This window comes from Physcomitrium patens, chromosome 17, assembly GCF_059467195.1.
Source record: "Physcomitrium patens ecotype Gransden chromosome 17, ASM5946719v1, whole genome shotgun sequence".
Classification (NCBI taxonomy): domain Eukaryota; kingdom Viridiplantae; phylum Streptophyta; class Bryopsida; order Funariales; family Funariaceae; genus Physcomitrium; species Physcomitrium patens.
This window is the reverse complement of record NC_143426.1, coordinates 303,351-331,068: the sequence shown is the minus strand read 5'-3', so window position 1 is coordinate 331,068 and position 27,718 is coordinate 303,351. Positions and strand designations below refer to the sequence as shown.

Here is a 27,718-nt window from a genome sequence, read left to right as displayed (position 1 = left end):
TGATAAGGTTGAAGATGAACTTAATCTTGATTCTAGTGTATTATCTTCAAAAATAGAATCTTGTTCTCAAAACTTTATCAATTTGTTACATACTCTGATAATTATCTCAAAAAATGAGAAATTATGTAAAATTTATATTATTAATTATTCAATGTTAATATTAACTATTTTTTAAAATTTTATTTTTAAAATAGTAACTATATCGAAATTCAGGATTTATGATATCATATGAAATCAATTTAAAGTGATATTTTAAAATTGGTTCCTTTTTTTTAAAAAATCTTACAATTAATATCTTCATTGGCTAAAACATATCCAACAAATGCAATTTCTTCACAATTTTGGCATCCATTCTATTTCTTGAAAAATACTAGATACTTAAACCTGGTAATATATTTAAAATAAAATATAAGATCAATATTTTGAATCGTCTTATTTTTTGGACATCCATAAGGGAACATTATGTATTCTCACTTCTCATTTCTTTTGTATACCTACTTATTATGATCTAAAATAATGATTTTTCTCACATTTGGCTTGAGAATCATCTCCACATCCATTAGCACCAAAGATCTTATTACCATGACAATCAAATCACAAAATATGAACAATATGTTCCTCTACTACATACCAAAATTATATTATTTTTAATATAAAAAATGTTAAAATGACTCATCTTTTTACTAAATTGACCCACCCTATTGTGGGAAACAAGAAAGAATAAGGGAGATTGGAATGAGAGCTAGAAATGGGGAAGGAAAACAAGGTTGGTATAAAGGCTACAAAAAAGAGGAAGTAGGATTAGGAACAAGGGGGATTGGAATGAAGGCTATGATTGTAATAATAGTTTTTGGAGATGATCCATTTCTCTAATGATGGTTACAATACGATGGACTGATTTAGTAAATAAGTGGATTATTTTGATATTTTTCTTTTAATATATATTATGATTTATAATAATATATTATTGTATAATTTTTAAAAATGTAAAGTTCATCCAAGAAGTGTACAATAAAATTTAAATACTCATTCAAACTAAAATAAAACAGATACATCCATTTATTATTATGATTAAGTTACAAACAAATTGAGTTATTTTAACATTAAAAAATAATTGAAAATATTCAAATTTTTATCAGTAAAATTCAAAATATTGGTATGTATGTATGTATGTATGTATGTATGTATGTATATATGTATATAAAATGATGAGTAATATGCTAGATTTAAAAACATTCAATTTTTATAATTGCTTTTTTGGATATCTCAGCATCATTCCATTTATCATGTATCTTTCAATGTTAATCCTTATTTTTTTACATTTTGTTTATTAATATATTGAAAATTAAAATTGATATAAAATATAATACTTTTTTAATAATATGCTTATAATTGTCAATGCAGGTTTTAAAAACTATCTGTTTTTAAAATTTTAAAATTGGTTTTTCCATTACCTTCAAATTCTTAAATTATATATATATATATATATATAGAGAGAGAGAGAGAGAGAGAGAGAGAGAGAAAGAGAACATGTTTTAACATATTCTATTACTGAATGATATTCAAGAGCTTAATTTAATCAATCTATCTGTCATTCTAGTTTGTTTATTTATTTATTCACTTACAAACTACATTTACGAAGTAATCCTTGATACAAATAGTGAATTTTTCTTCATTATATATTTGATTCAGTGGCTTAAACATTTTATTAATGATATTCATTTTCGTATATTCATTTGAAAACTTAAGATTTTGTCATTTATTTATTAAGCAATGACTCTAAAACCAATGTGTAGGAGAAAACAAGTACTCCTGAGAAACCTAGAACACTGGGTATTATCACACATGTGAGTGCCCATGGATTGCCACATGTAATGCTACCTAATCTCACTTGAACAAAATAAATTAATGAAATTATCATGAAAATTGAACCAATAATTGTACCTATTAAACATGTCCAAATCCCAAATTGCAAGAACTTCAAATTCACCAGAGCAGTCTTTGTATTTTCAATGCTTTGTTGTGCATTGCCTTTGAAATTGAATTACATGAAAAGACAGAAGAAAAATCAAAGTTAGTACATTTCCTACAAAAATCCCATTTTATCAATGCTTGCCATTTTTTTAACAGACTTATAAAGTACAACTTGCACATACAACTACTGTTTTACAGGTACAACTTCAGATGATTCTTTCATATCTATTTTACAATTTTAATAAAATTGTTAGAGTGGAAGAATACCAAGTACAAGTAATAGTTTGAAACCATGTGCAACCATGGTAGAGAAAAGAAAGAACCCAAAAGAAATAATCTCCCAAAATACAACATTCCGGTAAACGTCAATGGTAACATAGCAATCCGGCCTCGGAGGAGCAAGGGAAGTAGAGACTTGCATTGCAGGAAGAGGAGGACTGAATGCATAGCCGAGAAATATGGCAATTGCAAACCATGTGTTCACCTACATATTATTTGCATATTCTTATGTTACTTCATCTTTCTTCTTTCTGTCAAAGCATATTATTATTAGTATATTTATTACCACATCCATGATGGATGATACAAGTTTTGTAGGTTCTAATACAAAGTAAATTATTACTCGATTACACCTTACATACATGCAAAGCTGCATTATAAAGCCACAAAATAAAGACACATATTTTGACCACCAGATAAACAGTTAGTGGTTTTTTTAATGAGAAAAATAAAAGAATACAAATGATGAATGTAAATAATAAACATTTATATAAAAAAATATGATAATTTTTCTCTTTTCCTTTTACCACCTAATATAGCCATTTTTAGATTTGTATTAAATGTTTGCAGGTGTTTATTCTCTGAGTTTACTTAGTTCTCTCCTTTTTTAATTTTTTAATTTTCTTTTTCTTTTTAATTTTTTTTTTGCAATTACATCATAAAAATTTGAAGAAATGAAACATTACATCATTTAGTGAATTGTGATCTATTCTATCATAATCATAATAAGAAATTTACTAATTAAGAGTTATTCCAAAATGCCACATGAATGTGAATAAGTTATAAAAAAATTAAAATATGGTACATAATAGGATTCGGAAAAATAAATAAATAAGTTTCAACCATGAATTTAATAATTTACTTGAAGATCATGCAAAAACATATCAACACTCACAAAGATTATACTCAGACAAAATTTTGAACCACTTTTATTATTTATATATATATATTTTAAAGAAACAAAAGGAAAAATAGAAAAAGAAAAAAGATATGAGAATTAAAGAAACTGAATAAGAAACTTCATTAGATTGTTACTCACTTGTACCAATTCATCTAAAGTAGTTACATGAATAATGGTTTTATCAGGATGAAGATGATTGTCATCATTATTTTCAACCTCATTCTTAACCTCATCATTTTTATTGCTTTGTGAGCTAATATCAAGCCTGTAATGTTGTAAAGCTATGGATTCAATCATTAATTGATGAGATTTTTATTTGTATTCTTCAAACCTCACAACAATTTTCACTGTACAGAGTATAATGAATGTGTGATTATGAAATGATTTTATATCAAAGAACATCACCTTTTTGCAAAATCTTTCTTTCTGGGTAACACTTGTGGAACATGATGTTTTGGTATTAAGGTGTTGTGTGGAGCTATATTCACATGTAAAACTGTAGCGGGGACATCACCATATTTTGTGCCAATCTATTAATCACATTATATCACCAAGTCAAAAATACAATACTACTAATAATAATTCGCTATGTACTTTGGTTCATGAATTTATGACGTTTTATTTATTTTATTATATTTTATTTTTACATTTATATTCTTTTTCTTTTTTAGAGAGTACTTACAAGTGAAAAATGAAACATATAAGTTCCCATCTGAGTCAATAAGTGCTCCAATTGATTGCCTTTTGTATTGAAACAATATAAACCTTGCATTCGTTGCTTGTCACATGACATAGCAATTTTGTTGTATATAACTCTTGCTTCTTCATCCATTTTTGTCACACTTGTTTCATCCAACACAAAGTCCAAAACTTTCACCTCTAAATGCATTGCCAATGATTTATCAACTACATTTGTTACACAAGACTCTTTTGTTTCATATGGGTTTGATAGTCTTGCCCTCACTACAGCTACAATTTCTTTTGGAAGTTGAGATCCCACATTTGTGATCTTTCTAGTTGCAAGAGTCTTCATTAACAACATTTGAGGCAATCACATAATTTTTGTCTAATTAATTCAAACCCATACATCCAATAATTTACCCAATATAGAAACACACACTTATATGTATGTATGTATGTATATATATATATATATATATATATTCATGGATTTGAAAAACAAAACAAAAAAATCAACATATTAAACACACATGCCAACCACAGTATGATTTTATTTTTAAGAATTCAGAAACTTGTTTTTGAATACATTCACTCTGCAAAATTACTACTGCTAATATATAGTTTTGCACCAAAAGATCAAAGAAACGTACTCCTTTTCTGTCAATTGAGGATATTCTGTTTGCATTCAAAACTTCAACCATGTAGGGAGAATCGTTTTTATCAATATGGTTGTTACTTGCAGAACATATCTTCCCGTTTTTAATTTGAAACTGAACATTCCCACATATTACACATGCAAATATTGTTAGGTAAAAAGTAGAACAAATAAGAGAAATCCATTAAAAACATAAATAAAACACAAACAATCAATTTGATTTTATTTCAGTATTTATTGATGAAATCGATTACTCTGCAAATTATTGTTATTGTAAAAATTGAATGATACATTTTACCTTTTCTGTGTAAAATATAGTTAAAGGAAGCTTTGTATTTTTGTGTATAGTTGGTTTTGGAGACATTTTTGTTGAAATATTCAACAATCTCTTTAACTTTTAATGAAAGAAACTCTAGTGTGAGTGACATTCAATCCATGAACTTGTTACATTGTGCTGTTGTCCGTGAGTGTAATCCTTGTGTTATCGAGCAATTTTTTTATTTGTTTTTTCATTCTAAGAAATTATACAAGTGTTTGATGGTCCCCAATCATTTTCATATTCTGATGGATAAATAAAGAGTTTTTTGATTCAATCAAGTTCACATATATTTCTCTGATGATTTGGTTTCTAAATAGTTGAGTATTGTTAAAGTATGATGACGAAATCATACAACACCCGAACAGATGTAATTGAATATCGTTACAACAAAAAACACGAAAAAACTTAATAGATGATCTTATTAAAAAAAGAAAAGAAAAAAAGAAGGCAAATCCCTGTATTATTAATGAGTACATCATCAAGTTTACAACATGATTTCATAAAATTGTTTTAAAATCCTCTTGTTTTCGAGATGTGATTTTGATATTAGTAACATGTACTATACTGATTTCACAATTATCAAAAGAAAATTTCCTTATTAAAAATTATTAATATTCTTTAGAATATAATTTTAGAATATATATATATATATAATATATTTATATATTTATATATATACATTCTAGAACCGAAATATTTCATAATATAAATGCATTCTTTATTGTATAAGAAAAATTTATTATTGTTGATTTTTAGTTAATGTTTTTTGGTATTATAATGTACGGATACATTTATTTCATGCAAGTGGTGTTAATTTTTGAACGCAATAAGTATCCACTATATTTGCAATTCAATATCTGTCTGTTTATATGGCATATAAAACTAGCGCGTAGTTTTATTTTTTAAAAATCATATGTAGCATCAGGTTAGACATTAAAAAAGCATTCACGAGACAATTTTGAAAACCTGTACTGCACTAATTAACTGAAAGCTATAAAAACAAAATTGGACATTTAGTCTATGTTGAATATTGTAACTCTATTATCAATAAAATCTGAAAAAAATGAAAATTTTCAAGACTTCAATAGCTATGGCTTTCAAAGATCAATTGAAGCAATTATTATGTAAACATGGTAGTGTTTGATTCAAATTGACAATATATGTATAGCATAATATCTAAACCATAGAAAATAAAATTTAGCTTGTCCAATCACTATAAGTAAAAACTAGAAAAAAAAAGTCTTAGCTCTGTACATGGATTGAAACAATTTTTTTGAAAATTTTGACAGGGCTGATAATCAACCCTGCTGAAAACATGTTTCAGAATCAAATTTTTGCTTAGGATATTATTTAAAATATTCAGGTGATGGAATGAGGAATTCCACTTTTTCAAGTCAAATTACTTGTGAATATCAATTTTATTCATATAATAACAAGTGTTCTTCATATGTGTAAATAAATATATATGTTTGAACCATTTTCGGAATTTTTTTATAGATCATATATGTCATCAAAAAAACAAATCAATATTTAATTTTAAAATTTAAATTAAATCTGGAAAGAAAGAAATAATTATGGAAGAACATCTAGATTCCATATATGAAAAAAAAAACAAAAAAAAAAAAAAAAAAAAAAAAACAAACAAATATATCAACTCAAACTATGTATGTGTGTGTGTGTATATATATATACATATATATTAACTAAATGAACTCAAAATTTTATACCCTAAATTTTTTAAATTATTATAAGCAAAATATCATTTACTGAAAAATCAATAGTAATTACAGTTAATTTAACTAAATAGGTATGTATATTTCTTATGCAACCTGGTATCAATAATTTAATATTTTAAAATTATTTTTATGATATATATATATATATATATATATATATATACATATTCATTGAGTAAGTGAGTACTTTTCTAAAAACTTAATTTATTTTTTATTAAATTAAATGATGTATATTATAAGTAAAATTGGATTAAATGAATAGTAGATTGAACTATTGAATTGATATTTTTAGACAATGAGAATAGTTGTCTTCTTGGACTTTTTGTTCATATATTGATTGGAGGATATCCTCCTACTCAAAAATTATATATTTAATCCAAAGATAAAAATAAACCTAATATATATATTTTTAATTATTTGAATAATTAAAAACCTCTAATATCTAATACTTTTTTAATAATAAATGTCATCAATTAGTAGAAGAACAATAGTAATTGCTAAATTACAGATTTTAATTAAACTCATATATAGATATTTAAAAAATTCAAATTTTTATATAATTATATAAAAATAATATATTATTTATGATACGATTTTTGATTTTACACATTAATCACTTTAAATAATATTTGATTTGGTGTTTAAATTTTTTTATATAAATTATAAATTGTAATGTCTGTGATATAATTTTTTAAATAAAATAAAATAAAATAAAATATTATTTATTCTTGGAATTTTAATTTTTTATTTATAAGATATTATATAAGGTACTATTGCTTCTGTTTATTGAACTTAAAAACAAGAAATTCAAGCACTAAATTATAATTTGATAAACACATGAGTGCAATATTATATAAATATACTAAAACATGTTACTTGCAAAAGTTTGTGAAGACAATTATACATTAAGTTTTATACTCCAAGAACTTTGCATAAGGAATTAAAGACACTCTTTTATCCATCTTAAACAACCTAAGAAAACTCCAAAATATCCCAATAACATCTTATAAATCCAAAATAAATCATAGATACAGCTTGTTAATTCCAAAAAAATCCTTAAAAAATCTTTATCAAAACCTAAAATAAACTTTTTAATTCTAAAAAAAAATCCTTAAAAAATCCTAACAAAATTCTTATATATCTTAATAAAATTTTAATATAATTCTAACTAAATCTTAAGTTGATTGTAATTGAATTTCAATAAATTCTAATAAAATCCTAAAAAAACTAATTGAATCCTACCAAATCCTAATCAAATTCTAAAATAGTACTAATTAGACATTAACCAACCTCAACCAAATTTAAAGAAATCTTATGAAAATTCTATCTAAATCCTAAACAAATCCAAATTAAATCCTAATAAATCTTAATTAAGTTTTAAAAAATCTTTAAAATATCCTAAAAACTCCTATCAAATCTTAAAGTAATTCTGTTAGATTCTTATGGAAACCTTAATCAATACTAATTAATTTTTAACAAATATTTATTAATCCTAAATAAATTCAATATTATATTAAAATCCTTATAACTTCTTATTTAATAGTTGCTTATGCTTGAAACTTTGTACAATCTTCAATCTTATAGTTGAAAACATTTAAAAGAAATTTGAAAAGAACCATATATACCAATTAAGAAAAATGTCAAAAAAAATACTTGGGATCAAATAGCCTTCTTTCTCCAATCTTGATTTTGAGTGCTGAATTTCAATATCTCCATGAACCATCAATTTGCTCCAAAATTTTATGCAATTTTGGTTTCTATGTCAATTACTAGTTTTTTAACTTTCAATTTAATTTAACAAGAAAATTATTCCAAATCTTAGAAATCCTTATTAATCCTCAAATCTCCAATTCTAAGTATCTTAATCTACTTTAATTCCAATTTCTCTTGATTTGATTATTTATATGAATCTAAATTCATAATACGCACCTTAAATAACTATTTTTATAAATCCACAAAATTTTATTCATAGATTTTCTATAAATTTTACTTAAAATTTTAAAATATAAATTTACATTATTTTTTAAAAACTCAAGTTGCTCAAATCCAACCTTGACTTTGCATAGCTCTTATAAAGTTGTTAAAAACTCAAAATCCTTTATACCAATGGTCATATAAAACCTCTCAAGTCTCCCCATTAACTTTGTTAAACAACACTGCATCTTCTATATACACTCTTATTCCTTGTTTGTGCTCTTGAACTTGCATCAAAGTCTTGTTATTGCCATAATCCAATACTCAAGCTTCAATAAGTCTTTAGGCATCTATCAAACCATTTTCTAAGTAATTTCACTAATTTTGAAGCACCTTACAATCCAATATATTAGAAATCCTTTCTAAATGCTACAAATTAAACCACAAATAAGCAAAGAAGCATTGCTATTATTTCTATGCTTGGTTTTTTGGCAAACATATTATATATTTGTATATACTTATAAATTAAATTCAATCACTTATAATATTTATCTTTTGGTAGATTTTCTTAAATAAATCTTCACCTTTTTAAAAAAACCGTTGAATTTGATATTATTAAAATTAATATAACTTATATTATATCAAAGAATTATAAGTATTTTTATATTAAGATGATTAAAGAATTAGTATTAAAATTTTAAATACATCCTAATAAAATAATAATTAAATTTTACCATTTTCTTTCTTGTTTAAGAGGTTGCACTATTTTAATTAAGAATTATTTTAATATTCTTTTTACAACTCAATTAAAATTTATAATCTTTTGTTAATTAAAACAAAGTTTTGTTTGCATTTTATAGGTAAAAAATAATTCTTAAAAAAATATATAGGATTTTTTAATATCTCTAAATTAATTTTTAAATATGAAAAAGTATTACTAATGATTTCTCTATTTTAATTTTTATATATTACCTATAAAATAAATTGATTCTATGTATATAAAGGGCATGCATGTAACAAGTGATATGTTTTATAGCCTTAAGTTGCTCTTTTTACATGACTTTTAATATACTTATTATAAGTATAGGAAGTTGTAAAAACCACACCTCCATTTTGTTAACACCACACACATCCCCCTCCTTTGCTATATTGGGTGCTCTCCAATCCTAGAGACAAGTTACTTGTATCTTAAATTCCAATGCCCATTCACATTACTCCACATATGTGAATTAATAAATCTAATAAATCTTTTGTACCACTAATAATCTTCAAATTTTATAACCTTTTATTACTATTTGCACCAAATACCTTAAAATGAGAAAGATAGATAGGAACCAATAAAAAATAAACTAAGATTATATTGTATATCTAGAAGTATATAATATTGATTTAATAAATACTTCAATAGATTGTAGAAAAGCTGATTAGAAAAAAAAGAGAAAATAAAAGTATTCAATATTTATCTATCATTATTTTTATTAAAAAATACAAATAAATGAATACTTTTGTGAAAAAAAAACACATTTAATATATAAATAAATATATCATTTTCTTAAAATTATTCTTTTTCTCCCTACTTCATGTGAATACTAATATAGGTTAACACTATTCTAAAGTGTTAAACAAAAGGTTCTTTGAGCTTTTGTAACTTGTGACATAAATTATTTTTATTCTATTTCCATATGTAATATGTCTAATTGTTATAATTTTGATAGTATTCAAATTTCATATCAATGTATTAGTGTGTCATTCAACCAACAAAAACTAGTTTGTATTCTCATTTCAAACATTATAGTAAAATAAAATAAAATTTTAATGAAATTCAAAAAGTTGTTGCTAATAAAAGTAGTTTCTCGTGAAGATTGAGAATAGGGGTTTGGAAATGGGAATTAGGATACAGTGAGTGAATCATGAGATGGCAAGAGGGGGGGGGTGTATGGCATTAACAACTCTCTAAATATACATATATATATATATATATATATTAATGTTTATAAATATACTTATAAATATGGATTCATAAATTTTTGTACTAAGTATAATCCATATTTATCTTTTTTGATGTTTATCAATTTAATTTTAATTTTTTATAATAATTTTAGTCTCAAAATAATTTCAAATCATTTAACATAACTTCAACAAAAATCATTATCTTTCATATCAATAATAATAATAATAATAATAATACATTAAACATGAATGTTGGAAATTAAATTAATAGAATAATATGATATAAACCTCACAATTACATATATATATATATATATATATATATATATACACATTATTTTTTATTTTTTTTATTTGTGCAGTTTTAAGCTCTAATGTCTATCTAAATATTAACACTAAAATCAACTATAAGTTACTCAGTTTTGTTTGTATGCTAGTACATGTAATTCAATGAATTATTAATCCAAAAACATAAATGCACCTTTCTTGGAAACTTCAAAAAATCCCCCAACAAATGTGCAACTAAAGACATCAAACCAGTTATCAAATGGAATGCATGCACCAGATTTTTTGAACAATGTTACTGGAAGAATATCCATTACAAACAACTTAGAGAGCTTTAAAAATAACTTCTCATGAAAATTTAAAGAACTGACATTGTGATGTTTTGAAGTGGTGCACATAATATCTTGAAAGTTAGATATTGGAAAATGTCCTGCAAACCTTAGCAGGAGAGTCAAAACGTAACTTTTAGTGTTTACACCAGGAATAAACAGTTACGGAATTGGTTATAATCGTTGTATGCATCGAGGCCCCTTTCCTGAATTTACTTTACAGTTTAAGCATTAGATACCTTTTTCCTAAAATCCTGGCTGTTTCTATGTTAAAGAAGACTTCAGACTCGGCACCAGTGGAATTAACACACCGACATGATTCTTAACAGCCAACAGCTATTCACGTGTACCATCGCAGAGTAATACCTGACTCAAAACGGAGCTGGAAAACATTTCAGCAGAAAGATACTACAGCTAAATAAGTCGAAAAAAAGAAATGAAATTACAACGAGACAGCAGCGACAAAATTATTACAGGAAACTTAAACTACTAAAGGGACCTTCCGTTGCAAGAAGATAGTGATAAGTGGTGAACTCTAAACCCTAAACCCTAAACCAATAGCAAAACACTATTTACAAATAGTGTAAAAGGAAGTTGATCGCATGCTCCTTCAATGACAGGCGCTACGCATGATAACAATCCCCGAAAGAATCACAGGTTTCTGGCCAACAAGAATAACTTCAGAAACCTTCAATAGAAGGAAGTTGACTGTAAGAAAGGTAGCCATCTGGAAAACTAGAGCTAGCTGCTGAAGTCGAAGTATTTAGGATTTGCCGGTGAATCATACTCAACTTGTAGCTGCAAAACCACCTCTCACTCAGAAAAAAAGAAAAGAAAAGAAAAAGAAAAACAGCCAAATTCCGACTTAAGTCTAAAAGCCAGAAAAGTACACAAAAATCATCCTGCTAAGATGCAATCCCAGTTATTAATCAAAACCTTCATGTCTGGCCCCTAAAGGAGGAGAATCAATTATCATTGCCGTTTAATGCTGGCCGGTAACGAAGATTTACCAAGTGCATCCACAGAATTCGGCATCTTGGAATCCAAAACGATACAAGTAAACAACCACAAAGCATCTTAGCTGATACACGCCAAACATAATGAAAAAAAATAAACAATAATACTACCTTAAATTTAATAGGTTCCACAACGAAAATGAAAGAATGCCTTACCTTGCCCTCATCCGCATCGGAATGCCGTTGCGGGAAGATAACACGCAAATCTCCATAAATGTAGAAACGCTTATCTTCTAACACCTTCGTAGCCTTCACACCCTTTGGAGGCGTTGTTCTAACCTGTGTTCTTTGTATTTTGTCCTTCTCATTATTTCTAATACGTGGGCACATAAACCTCAAATGAAGTGCATATTTTAAAGCACCGCCCGTGCCTTCGCCAGCTTTGGAACTTCCTTTTGTACCACCGAGCCCATCAAGGTTTGGCAAACTTTTCCTTCTCGAATCAGGAATTCGTCCATCTTGATTACCTCCTTCAGCAAAATCTTGTTCGAAGATTGAATTACCTGCTTTGTTTTCTAGACTCTGTAACATAAGAAAACTATTTTCCGCAAGAGGACCGACTTGGTCTGGACATTTCATAACTACAGAAGATCCAGACTTTTCAAATGTGTTCGAGTGCATGTGATTGCAACCCAAAGCATTAACGCCAGCACCAACCCTGTGTTCTAGCGGTTCGGTTTCGTCTATGACCACATTATTAACTCCAGGGCAAGGTTGTGCCCCACATTCACGACCTTGCCAATAATTGTTGCCGAATAAATCTGCAGAAACTCCTCTGGAGCACATTGAACTACTGAACTTGGAAAAGCTGCAACGACCATCTCCGGAGGGTTCAGAAAGCCTACTCAAGCGAGAATCTGGAACTGTTCTGCGACATTCTTTTCCAGGAGTTGTGGGGCACGCGTCCGATGCTAATGAGACCTTATGCCGCAGAAATGTCTACAAAACAAATATCATCATCTCAGAGACTACGTCTTAGTGTTTGTTCGTGAAAACTATATTTATTAGTAGTGAAAGTGCAAGATGACCACATATTACTAGCTTCAAACTCGCTGAATGATCTGGTCGATCATGCTTCCAGAAGCAGCGTTGAATGAAGGAGAAAACAATGGCACGATCAAAGAAAAATGTCCAGCCCGTCCAAATAAATACATAATACTTAGTCATACTAAGATTGAAATGACACACTTGCATACAACCACAGCCATCCATTAACGTGCTGTTATCAAGCAAATATAACGCGTTGAGCAATCCCAAACAAATTCTCTTTAATATCAATAAAAACGTACCTTTGTACCAGGTGGCATATCCGTCAGGTCGTAGCTACATATGAAGGTATGCACAGGAGTCTTCTCTGGATTGCTTAAGACCTATTCAGACATACTTTCACTTAATTAGTTTCCTGGAAAAACAAACCGGAAATTAAGAGAATGACCGGAGAACGCAATTAATTGTGCGCTTTAAAAAGCAATCAGAAAATAAATTTCATTCATGGACCTACACAAAACATGTTAGACGTCGTGAGAGATTCCGTACCAATTGAACACGCCCTTTCACAGGTATCTTGAAGCGGGCTTTGGTGGGACTCTTAATTGATTTCGCCTCAGGAGTGCCGGCCAAATCTATAGAGGCAAAATAGGGTAGCGAACTATCTCCATTTACGCACATGACCGAAAAGGGTAGCTTCTTAACAGGTGGCGGCCAGCTACCACCCGTGACACTCAGCAATGCCAGGAATCCATCCAGCTTCTGCCCAGCGTTAACCATTTCAAACAACATCAAGGTCACTAATCAATTATTCACCTCAATTAACTACGACTATTCTCGACACAGAGCAGATGGTTTTCTGCAATACTACACTAGAAAATCACTTCAAAGTGAAAATAAAGGGAGATGAGTTAGAATTTTACCTGGCTCACTTTACCAGCCAAAAACCGTCCAGAAAGAAGTGACTCTTCGAAAGAGCCAACCAATGAGCGCCTACTAGGAACGCCAAGCGACCCAATGACGCTCTTTTGAGGGGCAGATAAAGATTCAAATCCCCAGATACCCGCACGTTGATGCTTCAGAAAATTCCCAGACGATGGAGATTGATTATCATGACAAGAATTGTCAAATGAACCTTCTATTACACTTCCGACAGCTTCCTCTTCAGTCACGGGCTCACCACGATAAAAGTCTGAGATCCACTTCGATTGACGCTGGGCAGGAATTTGCAGGCCGCTCACAATACTCCTGGCACAGGAAGGATTGTTTTGTACACTGCCCACATCCAAGGATGCTGCTGATGCTGAAGAGGACAAGCGTGGTCCTAAGGGTGATAAAGGAGTAGGGAGTATTCCTGGACGTGCAGATCGAATACTCTGAATAAAACAATTCGAATTTACGGACAACAAATTGCCCCCGACACCATTTACATCTAGCTTTCCTAAAAGCTCTTCAGACACCGTCTCCTTGTGAGTCAAGCCTAATTCGCCCGTTTCAATGGTAGTTCGTACAGGCCCATCAGTTTGCACTGATAGCTGTTGGCCACTACTTCGGATTTGGTAATTTCTATCTAGCTGTAGAGAGACAGGAACTTGGTCCACTGCGAGGCTACCAGTCTGTTCATCCTCATCCACACCCTTAAAGTCTTGATCATTTGAGCTCCCATAATCTAATACTTCACTAGTCTGACCAGATGCCAGCAAGTCGGTAAGAGAAGACGAGGTCTTCTTGCGAGTACTGTGTAGCCCAATGTCACTACCCCCTGTTTGTCGGCTGCTGCTGCTGCTTTGAGAGAAGCCAAACATTTCATACTGCACAACAAACGAAACCAAATTCGATTCATTTAGAACAATTTTAGGTGATTGTGCAATTAGATTAGTGTCCCTAGGAACTAACATTGCGTAAGGTACAAGACGGAAGCACCTTTTCACACCGGCTTGGACCATCAATAACGAAACTAGATTAGCTAACTTCAGGACAGCAACACAAACTTTGTCCCAACATATTATTGTTCAAACAAAATGGTCAGAAGCAACGACTTTCAAGACCTTCAAATAACCTGTCGAAAAGATGTGCTAACAAACATCTCTTTCTCTCACTTAGCCTATAAACGATATCGTATCATTCGACATAGAAGGCCACCAGAATACAATCTGAGCGACATTTAATGAAGTCTTTTACTCAACATTGAGGCCTTGAGGAGCACATCCATTTCTCACAAGCAATAAACAAAAGTCAGCAAATGCAGCATATTTACATACTGACCTGCGAAGTGCCAGCATTGTCACCCACACTTTTCGAGGTTGCGACATGCGACGCAGTTGATGATTGTGCCTCAAATCCTACGATAATTGACGTTGGAGTTCGGGCCACTGAAGCACCTTTCTGTCGACGATACAAGTTGTTCTCCAACACACCAGTCCAGATAGCTGGTTGGTCACTTGCATTTGCCTTGGAGTTACACAGAGGATACTCCCAGAGGGAATTACTTTGAACATCACTAGTGCCATCTAAGTGAGAATTCGAACCCCCTTCAAGCCTACTAGTGCACTCATAGTAATCTGATACTCCACTTTTGCTTGTTCTTTGGTCGCCAATCACACCTCTGCTGTGGGTTGCAGCAACATTATGATTAACCACTTCTTGAGACTCCCGATGGGTGTTGGATGCTTTTTTGCCATTGTAGCAAGAAGTCGCAGTACCAACACTGAGAAGAAATATCTCTCCTGGCTGAATATCATCTGCTGCATTACTGGATGGTCCAGGCAGCCCCATGATTTGAGAAATCTTCAATATCAAATTAGTAAATTTCTAAAAACGCCGGCTCCCTTCAGCTCATCTTGTACAGTGAAAGCATGAAGATTGTCACCAAAATGCCTGGACGAGCATCTCTTCGAAGCTACGCTCAGAACCTCTAAGTACGTTTAATGAGGACGCCTTAAGAGAGAGATGAGCAAAGAACTTGTATGCGCACTCCAGCCCATCAACTTGCCTGCGCTAACAATTCTTCGTCTTATTCCGGAGATCTTCACACCACTCTCGAATGCACTTGTTTAACATCACAATGGACAAGATATTTGACTCTTCCTGTCACATTGCAATTATATTGTGAAGGACAATTACAAAATATAAATTCCCTAACACTGATCAGTACGCATAGAAAAACGTACGTAACACAGTCTAACGCTACTTCTAGTGCGGATTATCAACAGCATACATCTAAGACATCCAGCCACAATGCTATCCACCTGCAATTAGTAAATAATGTAGGGATAGCAACAGTAGCAGAGCCCATTATACTACATGGCCTAAAAAATATTAATTATTATGTTCCATACCATCATATGAATGAAGTCAGAATGACAGTAAATTGTTTCGTAATTCAGAAGTTAAACAGAAAAAATCAGAAAATTTGTGCTACACTGAAATTGCTATCAAAGAGTTCTGTCCTGGAGAATTGCCTTGACAAGAAAAACGTCTGAAAACCGGCTAAAAGGAATTGGAACTTGATCATATTAAAAAGATTCCCGACAAGCCACGATCCAAGGAGTCATCCCTTATTGCAACGGTGAACACCTACCACAAAGGTGCGCCAAATGACGGTCCAAGGAAGATTCCATGAAGCATTAGTGTCCCAGACCTCAGGCATTCACATGCTCAGTAAGCTATCGTGTAAATCCACTGAGCATACACCTTGCTGCTGCAAATCGCACTACTCTTACGTGACAAGTCTGAGACATGCACTTTGAGGTTAAGAGAATGAGGTACCTCCATCTTCTAAAAGCATTGGACATCCTCATATTTGGTTCTCTCTGCTATATTGTCTGTAAGAACAATACCCAGGGCGAAAACAACGGAACTCCATAACTCTTATCACTGTCATATCACCAACCTTTCATTTGCTGTGGTTTCGAGACATACGAATAGGTGAAAGGAAGTGAGTCCAGCAATATTTAGCAGAATCCAAGCTTCAGGACTAAATTTTCTTTTGAGAAAACATCGATAAACCTGATTGGAGTCTAATGGGAAACACACAACCCATTCGTGCCCAACGATACCAAATCCAACGTTTCAGCAGCCCTGAATTGTTCGAGTAAAACCGAGCCTGCTGGCACGCATGGAACAACATGCTCTTGCGTCACCTAGATAGAAATCCATTATCTAACTCCAGAATCACAAACCATGACTCTGCAGGTGGTCCTGGAGCTCTGATGTACCACACACAGTCCAAATTGGCAATACCAGAATATGGGGACTTACGCGTAATAGAAAAGATAGACCCTCACTTGTGCCAAGAAACTAAACTCTTGGCAAAATTCTTTCCTCCTCAAAAGCTATCGCACTCAAGGATTATGTTTTGGCTCGACCTTCAGCTAAACGTAGCAAGTAGAAACTCCTGAATAGACACAACAATAAAATTATAGCAGCCTCCTTTCATATCACATGGAGGAACTCTAGAGAATAACACTTCGATATACCTCCAGCAAAGAGATAGAGGATAAGAAAATTCTATCAGGAAATGAAAAAATGGGTGGCAAGTCTCTCAGGTTCTCATCGTTAACCTCGTTCAAAGAGCCCCCCGCAATTCTATCGACCCATGTTAATCGCAGGAGAGACTCATACTAGGATGCTGGGCTCAACTCAAATGGAGAAGAAAGAGTCGATGAATGCACAAAATCGACGTTAACCATCACGAGAATGAAACCTAACCTAAACGTACGAGACAATTTTCCACGATGGAATCCGGGGTTCAGTTCTCGCGACCTCTTCAACAATTCAGGATGTGGAACCAATTCCACATTCGATTCCTCAAAACAGATTCAGAATGGGGACGGCTTCTTCTCCGGCAGAGTGACTTAGACAATAAGGAAGCGTTCAACATCCCGAGGAGGAGAAGACAAGCACCTCGACAACGCTCTGCCACAAATCCCCTTAAAGAAGGTCCAACAGCAATTCACTCCAGGTCGGGAAAACGGGAACCAGCGGGAACTCCAGTCCGTCATTGCAAGGAGCATAAATCACTCCCACGGAGACAGACAGAGCGAGAGAGAATGAGCGAGAGAATGAGAGAGACAGAGAGAGAGAGCATGAAACGAAGAAGGAAAGAACGAAAGAAAGAAAGTTCGCCCACACGCCACCTCACACGACAACAACAACAGCAACAACAACACCACCCCCTCAACCTGGACGGACGGACAGACGGTATCCCCCCCTCCCCTCCGGGAATGAATGGAAATGAATGGCGTCCTGCGACAATCATTATAAAAAAATTATAATCTCTCTCTCTCGCTCTGCAAATAATAATTATAAAACCAATACCAAAAGTAATAAATAAAACACATAAGAAGCCGAGGACACCACCATCCAGATCCAACGAGTGAAAGTTAGTTATCCACACTCCTCCTCCGTAAGAAAAACCAGAAAGCAACCAAGTCCGCCCCCTTCAGAAACAGATCTGGCCTCACTCTGCCCAGTCTCCCTTCCCTTCCCCTTCCTTGGGTACTCCCTGGCTCACTCCAGCGCCATCTCCACTCCATTTGCATTCTGCCCTTCTGCCTTGCAATTAACATCCCCTCACTATCAACACCTGTAACTAACTAACTACACTACAATTTCTTATTCTACTGCATTCTCTCTACGTATGGCAGGGTAACACTCTCTTAAAAACAAAGAAAGAAAGAAAGAAGCACATGACCGCCGAATCCAACTCTCACTAGTCCATGCTCAAGGTGTACTAAAACATGTATACACACACAACAGATATATATATATATATATATATATATATGTATAAAATCTTGAAAAATGAACATAATAACCAAATTTAACATCAGCCAACAACAAACTATTTAGTCATTTATATTACTAACGATTATAAAAGTATATGCATATATTTTAAATAAATTTTATTTGTAATTATTAAAATAATTTTAAAAGTAAATATGAGAATAAATAAATAAAAACACCATGTATCAACTAAAGTAATCCTAGTTTTGTCAATTCAAAAGTAAATAATACAAAAAATTATTTATTTACATCCACCATCTATGTAAGAAGACAAATTTTGTTTTATTTCAAAGATCCTTCTATCTTATCAATATAATGAAATATCTTAGGTATAATAAAAAGACATAAAGAAGCCTTTTCATTGGCGAAAGTCATAGAAATTGTTGCTATGAGGTTGCTATGAATTGTTCTCAACTTCCAATCATTTTATCTTCAAACTAAAACCACCAGCAAAAAACACTACATACATGTCTTTATAATCATATTGTATTTCATCTACAATTAATTAGATTATCCAATTTTAAAAAATATAAGTTTTTTGTATTTAACAACATTATAAGTAAGAGACATGAAAAAATAAAATAATATGTTTAGATCAAAATTGATAGAAAAGAATTTGAAGAGGAAGATGTAGCACAAAGCAATCGATTAATTTGTGGCAATTATATAAACCTTCTCAAAACCAATCTAAGCTTGTCAATTGACAATTTATTAGACAACACAGACAAATAGCACATTAATATGTTTTTTTCAATCTATCAAGGGCAAGAACTTGATGAAAGCAAATAAACAAGTGAAACTCTCTCAAAGAAATATGAAAAAATAGAAATAGAGAAGTATGTATATTAAAAAAGAAACTAAAAAAGCTATTGCCAGAATACAAGAAAATTAAAAACTCTTGAAACTAGACTAAAAGCAAGAAAAGAATTGACAAGAGTGAAGAAAGCTTCACTCTTACCTCTATATATACTATCTACTTAGGATCTATGTGACAATGTTCTATAGGACCTCTATAAATGTGTTCACTTAGCATGACACATATCTTAACTTACAAGGCAAGTTTTTTATATAGACATCACATAATTAGCTTGTTCAGAAGCTACTAATATGTGTGGCACATGATTAGTTTATTGACCAAGTTTCTAACCTATCAATCAACTACAAATACATGTAAAGTCAAAATAGCCTCTACGATGCTTCTAAAAAGCTTTTCTAGAAGATATTATCAAATTAATTTACTTTTACTTATTTTTATCTATTCAAATTTTCTAAGTAAAAATTATAGTAGATATATATCCATGTCATTATCTCCTTTTCTAGAAACAAGTTCTACAAAGAGCAGTAATCACATATTGAGGAAGTCTAAGATGTAACAAATTATATTTGCCACGTACTTTGATCTTTCTTTTCTTCAAAGATAATTGATAGGTCTTCTTAGCTATTGGTTAAGTTCCATTCCAAAGTAAGAAGATCACCTTATTATTTGATTATTTTTGAAACCTTTATAACTTCCTTCAAACAAAACATTTGTAACACTATGATGAATAATTTCTACCTCTAATAAAATCACCAAACATTGAGAGTCTCTTCCTAGGTTGTGATACTAAAGGCATCATATCTCACCATCTATTTGAAGAAGAGTATGTTGTTCTTAAAGGACTTCATCTCTATTATATCATCTTGAATGCTATAATAATTGCAATATCTTGTCCAATGTCATATTACATGAAGTCTTGCTTAAGAATGTACCAAGCACCTAGTTGTGGAAGGTACAAGAGAAATTGTAACAATAAGATCTTAACAACTTCAATAGAATCTTAAATAAATTTCAATTAAACCTTAATAATGTTAATCAAGCTTCAATCAAATTTAAAAGAAATCTTAAAGAAATTACAAAAGAAACATGAAAAAATCCTAAAAAAATATTAAAAATATCTTCAAAAAATATTAAATAAATTCTAATCAAATCATATTTTAATCATAATTGAAACTCAAATAGATCTTAATTAAATCTTGGATCAAATCCTAATCAAATCTTAAATCCTAAATCAAACCTTAGATAAACTTTGAGTCCTAAACAAATCTTAAATCCTAAATCAAATCCTACATAAATCCTAAATCTTAAATCAAATCCTATAAAAAACTTAAACCTTAAATCAAATCTTAAATAAATCCTAATTCTTAAAAAATTCTAAATCTTAAATCAAACCTTAATCAAAACCTAACCAATTCAAATGAATCTTAGGATAGATTAGAATCTCAATATCTATTGATTAAACTATTGATCTTGCTTCAAATTTTACCTAACTTTCAACCTCTTAGTTAAAAATAAGTACAACAAATATGAAGATAATTGCACATACCAAATAGAAGAAAAATCCTAAAATCTATTTGAATATTGATCGGTCTCCTACTCCAATCTAAATATTAAACTTTCAGTACCAATATCTCTTTTTTGAATTATTGAATTTCTTCCAAAATTCACTTAAACTATTGAAAAGCAAGTCTAGGCTCTATACAAAAAAAAAATTAATACAATTGAAAAATTGCTAAAGATCTTAAATATACTCATTGAATCTCAAACTCCCATTTCTAAGACTTCAATGCCAAAAACCTTCACACACTTTGATCTAATTATTTGATTGATTTTAAAATTTGCACATATACTTAAAACTAACACACCAATATTCTATCTAAAATTTAATTTTATACATACCATAGAACTCAAGAAACCATCAAATATTTAAACATAGATTTATTTCTCAAAATCTAAACCAACTAAGAACATTATTAATTTTAAAATTCTCTTAAAAATTGAATATTAACTCAATTGATATAAAACCAATGTTCAAAAATCTCTTTACAAGTTTTTTCTCAAATCTTACTCTCTAATCTATTAAATAACTCTAAAGTCACTATAGATATGTAGTCTTGTGCTTTAAGGCTTGATTTTGATCCAAGTTGACAATTGATCTTCTTTAAGTATTAATTCTTGACTTCTTGAAATAAATTTGCTAAAATCTACTTTTAATTTCTTCTTATAAATACCTATATTATTTTATTTTCTAATCTACTTTATTTTTCTTTATTTATGATCCTACAAAATAAAAAGAAACCTATTTCATAGAAAAAGGTAGTAATGGTACCTTTAGTTTTACTATCTTTTTAACTATTACCTATTTTTTAAGATAATTTGATATAATATTTTAAAATAAGATTTTCTAAAATATAATAATTTTTTTCAATCATTACTGTGTTATATCATGACATCAAAAAGTCATCAAATGATGGCTTTTGAATTGAATCCGCTAGCTATTAATTCTCCATCTCCTTAATGCCATAATTATACAAAAACTACAAATAATGATAAAAGGTAGAATGCAATCATTTCTAAATTGTGTTTCTTGTATAGCAAAGATTTGCTATTCTTTATCTTGATTTTCATGGATGTAGTTGATGAAAAGCTTTGACTTTCTTTGCTATAATTGTAAGATTTTTTGCTAGCTCTCATGTATATTTATTAATATCATATCCATGCCAATGAATAAGATATTTTAACATATGTAGCACCTCATTGAGTCGAAGACTTCTTCTATCTCAATTTCTTTATTATTATCCACTTCTATAAGAGACGGTGGTATTTCTCTTCTTTTTGAGATATTCACTATCTTATATGGCTCTAAAAGAGATACGTGAAATATGGAATGGATTTTCATAGATTCTACTAAATATAATCAATAAGCAACTTAATTGATTTATTTACAAATAGAAAATAGTCTAAGTCTACAATAATCTAATTTGTGACAAGAAAAAATAGTTTTAATATTACGACAAAGTAATTATATCTTATCACCAATGTAGAAATTAAAGAATATATCAGGTATGTATTAAGGAAGGAGATGAATGGAAGACAATATTTTGCACTAGGTATATACATTTTAAATACAATGTCATACCTTTTGGACTTATCAATGCACCAGTCATATTCCAACATTTAATGAATAACATATTTTTTGAGCATCTCAATGACTTTATTGTAAACTATTTGGATGATATTCTAATCTTTTTCAAGAATCTAGAAGACCATAAAAAATATGTCTTCTTTTTTTTTGGAAAAGCTACAAAGGGCTAGGCTGTATATAAAATTAAAAAAGTATATATTTCATGTACCTCAAGTCAAATTTGTTGGATATATTATTTCCAACAAAGATCTTTTTATGGATCCAAAGAAGGTACAAGCAATCATTGATAAGGCAAAGCCAAAAACTATACGTGATGTTTAATGCTTTCTTCAATTTAATAATTTTTATAAGATTTTTCTTAGGAATTACTCCAAGATTGCTTCTCCACTTATTGTCATGGACATACACATGTAAGCCAATAATTATCTATATAAATAGGTAGAAGTAAATAGATATAGGTAAAAGTAAGTTAATTCTATAATATCTTTTATAGAAGCTTTCTAAAAGCTTCATAGACGCTGCTTTAACTTTACAGGTATCTATAATTGACTTTTTGGATTAGAAAAGTAGTCAATAAGTTGTCCATGCACCACACATGTTGTTAGCTTGAAGACCAAGGTAATTATAAGGTCCACATATAGAAAAAATTGCCTTATAAGTCAAAGTATATATCCTACAAAGTCAACACATATTCGAGGTCCTTTAAAACATCGTCACATAGCCCCCAGTTAGATAATATATATAGAGGGAAGAGTGAAGCCCTCTTCACTCTTGTCAACTCCTTTGTTACTTCTGGTCTAGTTTTAAGAGTCTCAAGTTTCTTTATCTTTTGGCAATAAGCTATTCTAATTTTTTTTAATATACGTATTTCTTTATTTTTATTTTATTACTCTTTCTTTGACATAGATTTCATTAGTTTATGTATCATCTTTTAGTTCATATCCTTGACACTTACGCAATTAATATATAAGAATAAGTTGGACGAGGGTCCCAAAGCAAAGAAGGTTTTTTAAAGCTTAAAAGATGTTTTCACAATTGCTCCAATTTTTATACCTCTAGATTTCAATAAGTCCTATTTTATGGAGATCAATGCTTCAAACTTTGCATTAGGAGCAGTCTTATCACAATATAGAGAAGATGACAAACTTCATCCAATTGCAGTCCATTCTAAAAGAATTCAATGGCAAAAATTAACTACAAAATCTACAATAAAGAGTTACTTGCCATTGCAGATTCTTTTTAAGAATGCCACTACTTTCTTGAAAGAACCTTTCATCAGGTGACTGTATATACAGATCACAAGAATCTTGAATACTTCATGTCAACCTGAGTCTTGAACCGTTGCCAAGTGCGTTAAAATATATCTTTATCACAATTTGACTTTTGCATCACATATTGATTCAAGAGATAATAAAGATTATCAGATGCATTATCAAGACGTTCCTACCTTAAACCAAAATTAGATGAGATAACATATGATCAATAACTAGCAACCTTGTTAAAGCTTGAATAATTTCATCCTTGAGCAATCAATGTATTAATGCTTGTGGATTTATCATTTTTTTATTAGGTTCGTAAAGCCTCAAACACAGACCCTCTTGTTCTTAATATCAAGTATCTTACTAATAATCTTCTTAAAGAGTCTTCTAAATTCAAATTTAAAGACAACATCTTATTTTTTTAAGAACATTTGTTTATTCTTGAAGGGCCAATTCACCTATGTGTTCTTCAAATATGCCATGACTTTCCTGTAGCCAAACATTTTGGATTCAACAAGACCTTAGAATTTTTGTTTGAAGACTTTTAGTGGCCTAAAATATAGAAAGACGTTAAGAAATTTGTACTATCATGTGATACTTGTTTAAGGTCAAAAAAATCCTCAACATTAGTCATATAGACTTCTTCAACCTCTTCCTATTCTAAAACAACCATAGTCATCTATCTCCATAGATTTCATTACAAATCTTCTACTATCAAATTTATTTGTATTATCTTTACAGTTGTTGATTGATTGACTAAGATAGCACATTTTATACCTTACAAGAAGTCAATTATTAGTGAAGAGATGACAAGACTCTTTATTGACAATGTCTATCATTACCAAGGGTTGCTAGACTGTATTGTGTTAGATCGTGGGCCACAATTTATATCAAGGTTTTAGAAGGTACTCTTTAAGATTCTTAAATTGACATCAACCTTTCTTCTATCTTTAATCTTCAAATTGATGGTCAAACGGAGCAAATCAACCAAATTCTTGAGCAATATTTGAAGTGCATTATCAACTATCAGCAAGACTATTGGACTTCATATTTATCATTGGCGAATTTTGCATATAATAATACAATCGATGTATCTATGCAACAAACACAATTCTACTTAAACTAAAATGATCATCCAAAGTTGGATATGCTAGAGCCTTCAAAGTTAGCAAATTCACTAGTAGAGGAATTTTCTATGAAAATGGCTGAATTTTAAGCAACCATGAAGACTCACCTAAAAAAGGCTCAACAATATTATAAGCTACTGATAGATGAATTGAGAAAGGAACATCCTCCATTTTAAATTGATGACAAAGTCTGACTTCTTTGGTGCAATATATAAACCATCAGGCCATGTAATAAGTTAGACTACAAAAAGTTGGGACCATTTGTGATTTAGAAACAAATCAATAACATAACTTATAGCTCGGAGTTACCTTCATCCATGAATATTCATCTAGTTTTTCATGTTTCACTTTTTGAAAGGTAGAAAGAATTGAACATACCAAGTTGAAGACAACCACTCCCTCCTATAGTGTCAAGGACAAGAACTCGATGAAAGCTAAAGAGTAAGTGAGACTTTTCTCAAAAAGAAATAGGACAAAATAGAAATATGTATATTAAGAAAGAAACTGGAATGGCTATTGCCAAAATACAAGAAAACTAGAGACCCTTGAAACTAGACTAGAAGCAAGAAAGGAGTTGACAAGAGTGAAGAGGGCTTCACTCTTGCCTCTATATATACTATCTAACTAGAAGCCACGTGGCGATGTTCTATAAGACCTCCAATATATGTTGACTTTTTAGGCCACATGCCTTTGCTTGCAAGGCAAGTTTTCTATGGATGGACCACGTAGTTAGCTTGTTCTTTAAGCTTCCAACATGTGTGGCACATGGCTAACTTGTTGACCAAGTTTCTAACCTAAAAGTCAACTATAGACTCCTATAAAGTCAAAGCAGCGTCTATGAAGCTTCTAAGAAGCTTCTCTAGAAGATATTACACAATTAACCTACTTTTATCTACTTTTACATACTTTTATCTATTCATATAGGTAATTATATGTATGTCCGTGACATTACCCCCCCTTCTAGGGACGAGTTCCACGAGGAGCGGTGATTATATATTGAAAAAATCTAATATGCGGCGAATTGTATTTGCTACATACTCTGATCTTTGTTCTCTTCGAAGATAGTTGATGGGTCCTCTTAGCCATCGATAGTGTCCCATTCCAGGGCGAGAAGACCACCCTGTTATTTGATCACTGTTGAGGCCTTCATAACTTCCTTCAAATAATATATTTGAAACACCATCAGGAGTCGTTCCTATCTCCAATAATATCACCAAACATCGAGAATCTCTTCCAAGGTCGTGATACCAAACGCGTTGTATCTCACCATCTATTCGAGGAAGAACATGTCGTTCTTGAGGGTCTTCATCTCGGTTGCGTCGTCTTGAAGGTTGTGACGATTGCAATGTCTCATCCGGTAAGTCAGCAAACGAAGGTTCTTGAGTTGAATCCGCTGGTTGTTGGCTCTCCATCTAATTAGCGTCACAAAATGCAAAGAAGTTACAAACAAGGATAGGAAATTGAATGTTATCTTGCCTCAATCTTGTCTCTTTTATAAGAGAGGTTTTCATCTTGGTTTTGATGGATGTCGTTGATGAAAAACTTTGACTTTAGCTGATGCATTTGCTAGATTCCTGGATGGCTCCCATGTGCGCTCACTAATATCATATCCGCACCAATGAACAAGATATTCCAGCTTATTTCGGCGCCGCCTTGAGTCTAATATCTCTTCCACCTCAAATTCTTCATTATTATCTACTTCTATAGGAAGTGGTGGTATTTGTCTTCTTCCTTGTATATCCACTGTCTTATATGGTTCAAGAAGAGACACGTGGAATACAGGATGGATCTTCATTGACTCCGGTAGATATAACCGATATGCAACTGGGTTGATCTGTTCAGAAACAGAAAAGGGGCCAAGCCTACGATAGTCCAATTTGTCACAAGGTCGAGTAGTCTTGATATTGCGACGAAGTAGCCATACCTTATCACCCACGTTGAGTTCTGGTTGCTCTTTACGATATACATCTGCATTTATCTTTTGTCGTTCTTGAGCTTCCTTCAATTGTGTCTTCATTATTGCATGTAACTTTGACAACCGATTTGCCATATCTTCTGCTGCATGATTATCAACTTTTGAAAAATCAAAAGTATCAAGTCGTGGATGATAGCCATAATTGGCAAAGAAAGGTGTTTGTTGCATGGAAGAATGTACCGTATTATTATAAGCAAACTCTGCCAATGGCAGAAGGGTTGTCCAATCATCTTGTTGGTAGTTGATGGTACACCTTAAATATTGCTCCAAGACTTGGTTTACGCGTTCTGTTTGTCCATCAGTTTGAGGATGGAAAGCCGAAGATAGCTTTATGTCCACTTTTAAAATCTTGAAAAGGGTCCTCCAAAATCTTGACACAAATTGAGTTCCCCTATCCGATATGATATCTTTAGGTAATCCATGATAGCGATAGATATTATCAATGAAAAGCTTAGCTGTTTCTTCACCTGTGATAGATTTTGTACATGGCACAAAATGTGCCATCTTGGTGAAACAATCTACTATCACAAATATAGAATCATAAGATCTTGAGCTTGGAAGATCTGTGATGAAATCCATAGA

At 31.1% G+C, this 27,718-nt stretch overlaps 2 protein-coding genes across 12 annotated transcripts; both read right to left on the bottom strand.

The window, feature by feature from the left end:
- Window positions 1-1,648: 1,648 nt before the first annotated feature.
- On the bottom strand, window positions 1,649-5,454 carry LOC112294341 (uncharacterized). Of its 3 annotated transcripts, none has more exons than XR_016498069.1 (7): window positions 4,789-5,454; window positions 4,486-4,605; window positions 3,837-4,181; window positions 3,560-3,684; window positions 3,293-3,419; window positions 2,242-2,504; window positions 1,649-2,031 (listed from the first exon to the last, which is right to left on the bottom strand). XR_016498069.1 is itself a non-coding variant. In XM_024544653.3 (7 exons), exons 1-7 carry the CDS (start codon window positions 4,852-4,854, stop codon window positions 1,760-1,762), a joined length of 1,272 nt encoding a protein of 423 aa, XP_024400421.1. In that variant the 5' UTR covers window positions 4,855-5,449; the 3' UTR covers window positions 1,649-1,759. The 3 variants fall into 3 exon arrangements, 1 of the variants encoding a protein (XP_024400421.1); XM_024544653.3 differs by having other exon boundaries at window positions 2,242-2,458; window positions 4,789-5,449; XR_002973306.3 differs by lacking the exon at window positions 3,293-3,419 and having other exon boundaries at window positions 4,789-5,451.
- Window positions 5,455-11,442: 5,988 nt separating this feature from the next.
- Window positions 11,443-18,312, bottom strand: LOC112294443 (uncharacterized). 9 transcript variants are annotated; one of them, XM_090243959.1, is made up of 8 exons: window positions 17,932-18,131; window positions 16,607-16,757; window positions 15,292-16,113; window positions 13,950-14,837; window positions 13,576-13,788; window positions 13,329-13,409; window positions 12,196-12,978; window positions 11,443-11,821 (listed from the first exon to the last, which is right to left on the bottom strand). In XM_090243959.1, the coding sequence occupies exons 3-8, from the start codon at window positions 15,799-15,801 to the stop codon at window positions 11,765-11,767; spliced, it is 2,532 nt and encodes an 843-aa protein (XP_090100085.1). In that variant the 5' UTR covers window positions 15,802-16,113; window positions 16,607-16,757; window positions 17,932-18,131; the 3' UTR covers window positions 11,443-11,764. The 9 variants fall into 9 exon arrangements, with proteins under 9 accessions (XP_090100085.1, XP_090100084.1, XP_024400625.1 ...); XM_090243958.1 differs by lacking the exon at window positions 16,607-16,757 and adding an exon at window positions 17,287-17,422 and having other exon boundaries at window positions 17,791-18,069; XM_024544857.3 differs by lacking the exon at window positions 16,607-16,757 and having other exon boundaries at window positions 17,932-18,312.
- Window positions 18,313-27,718: the final 9,406 nt, after the last annotated feature.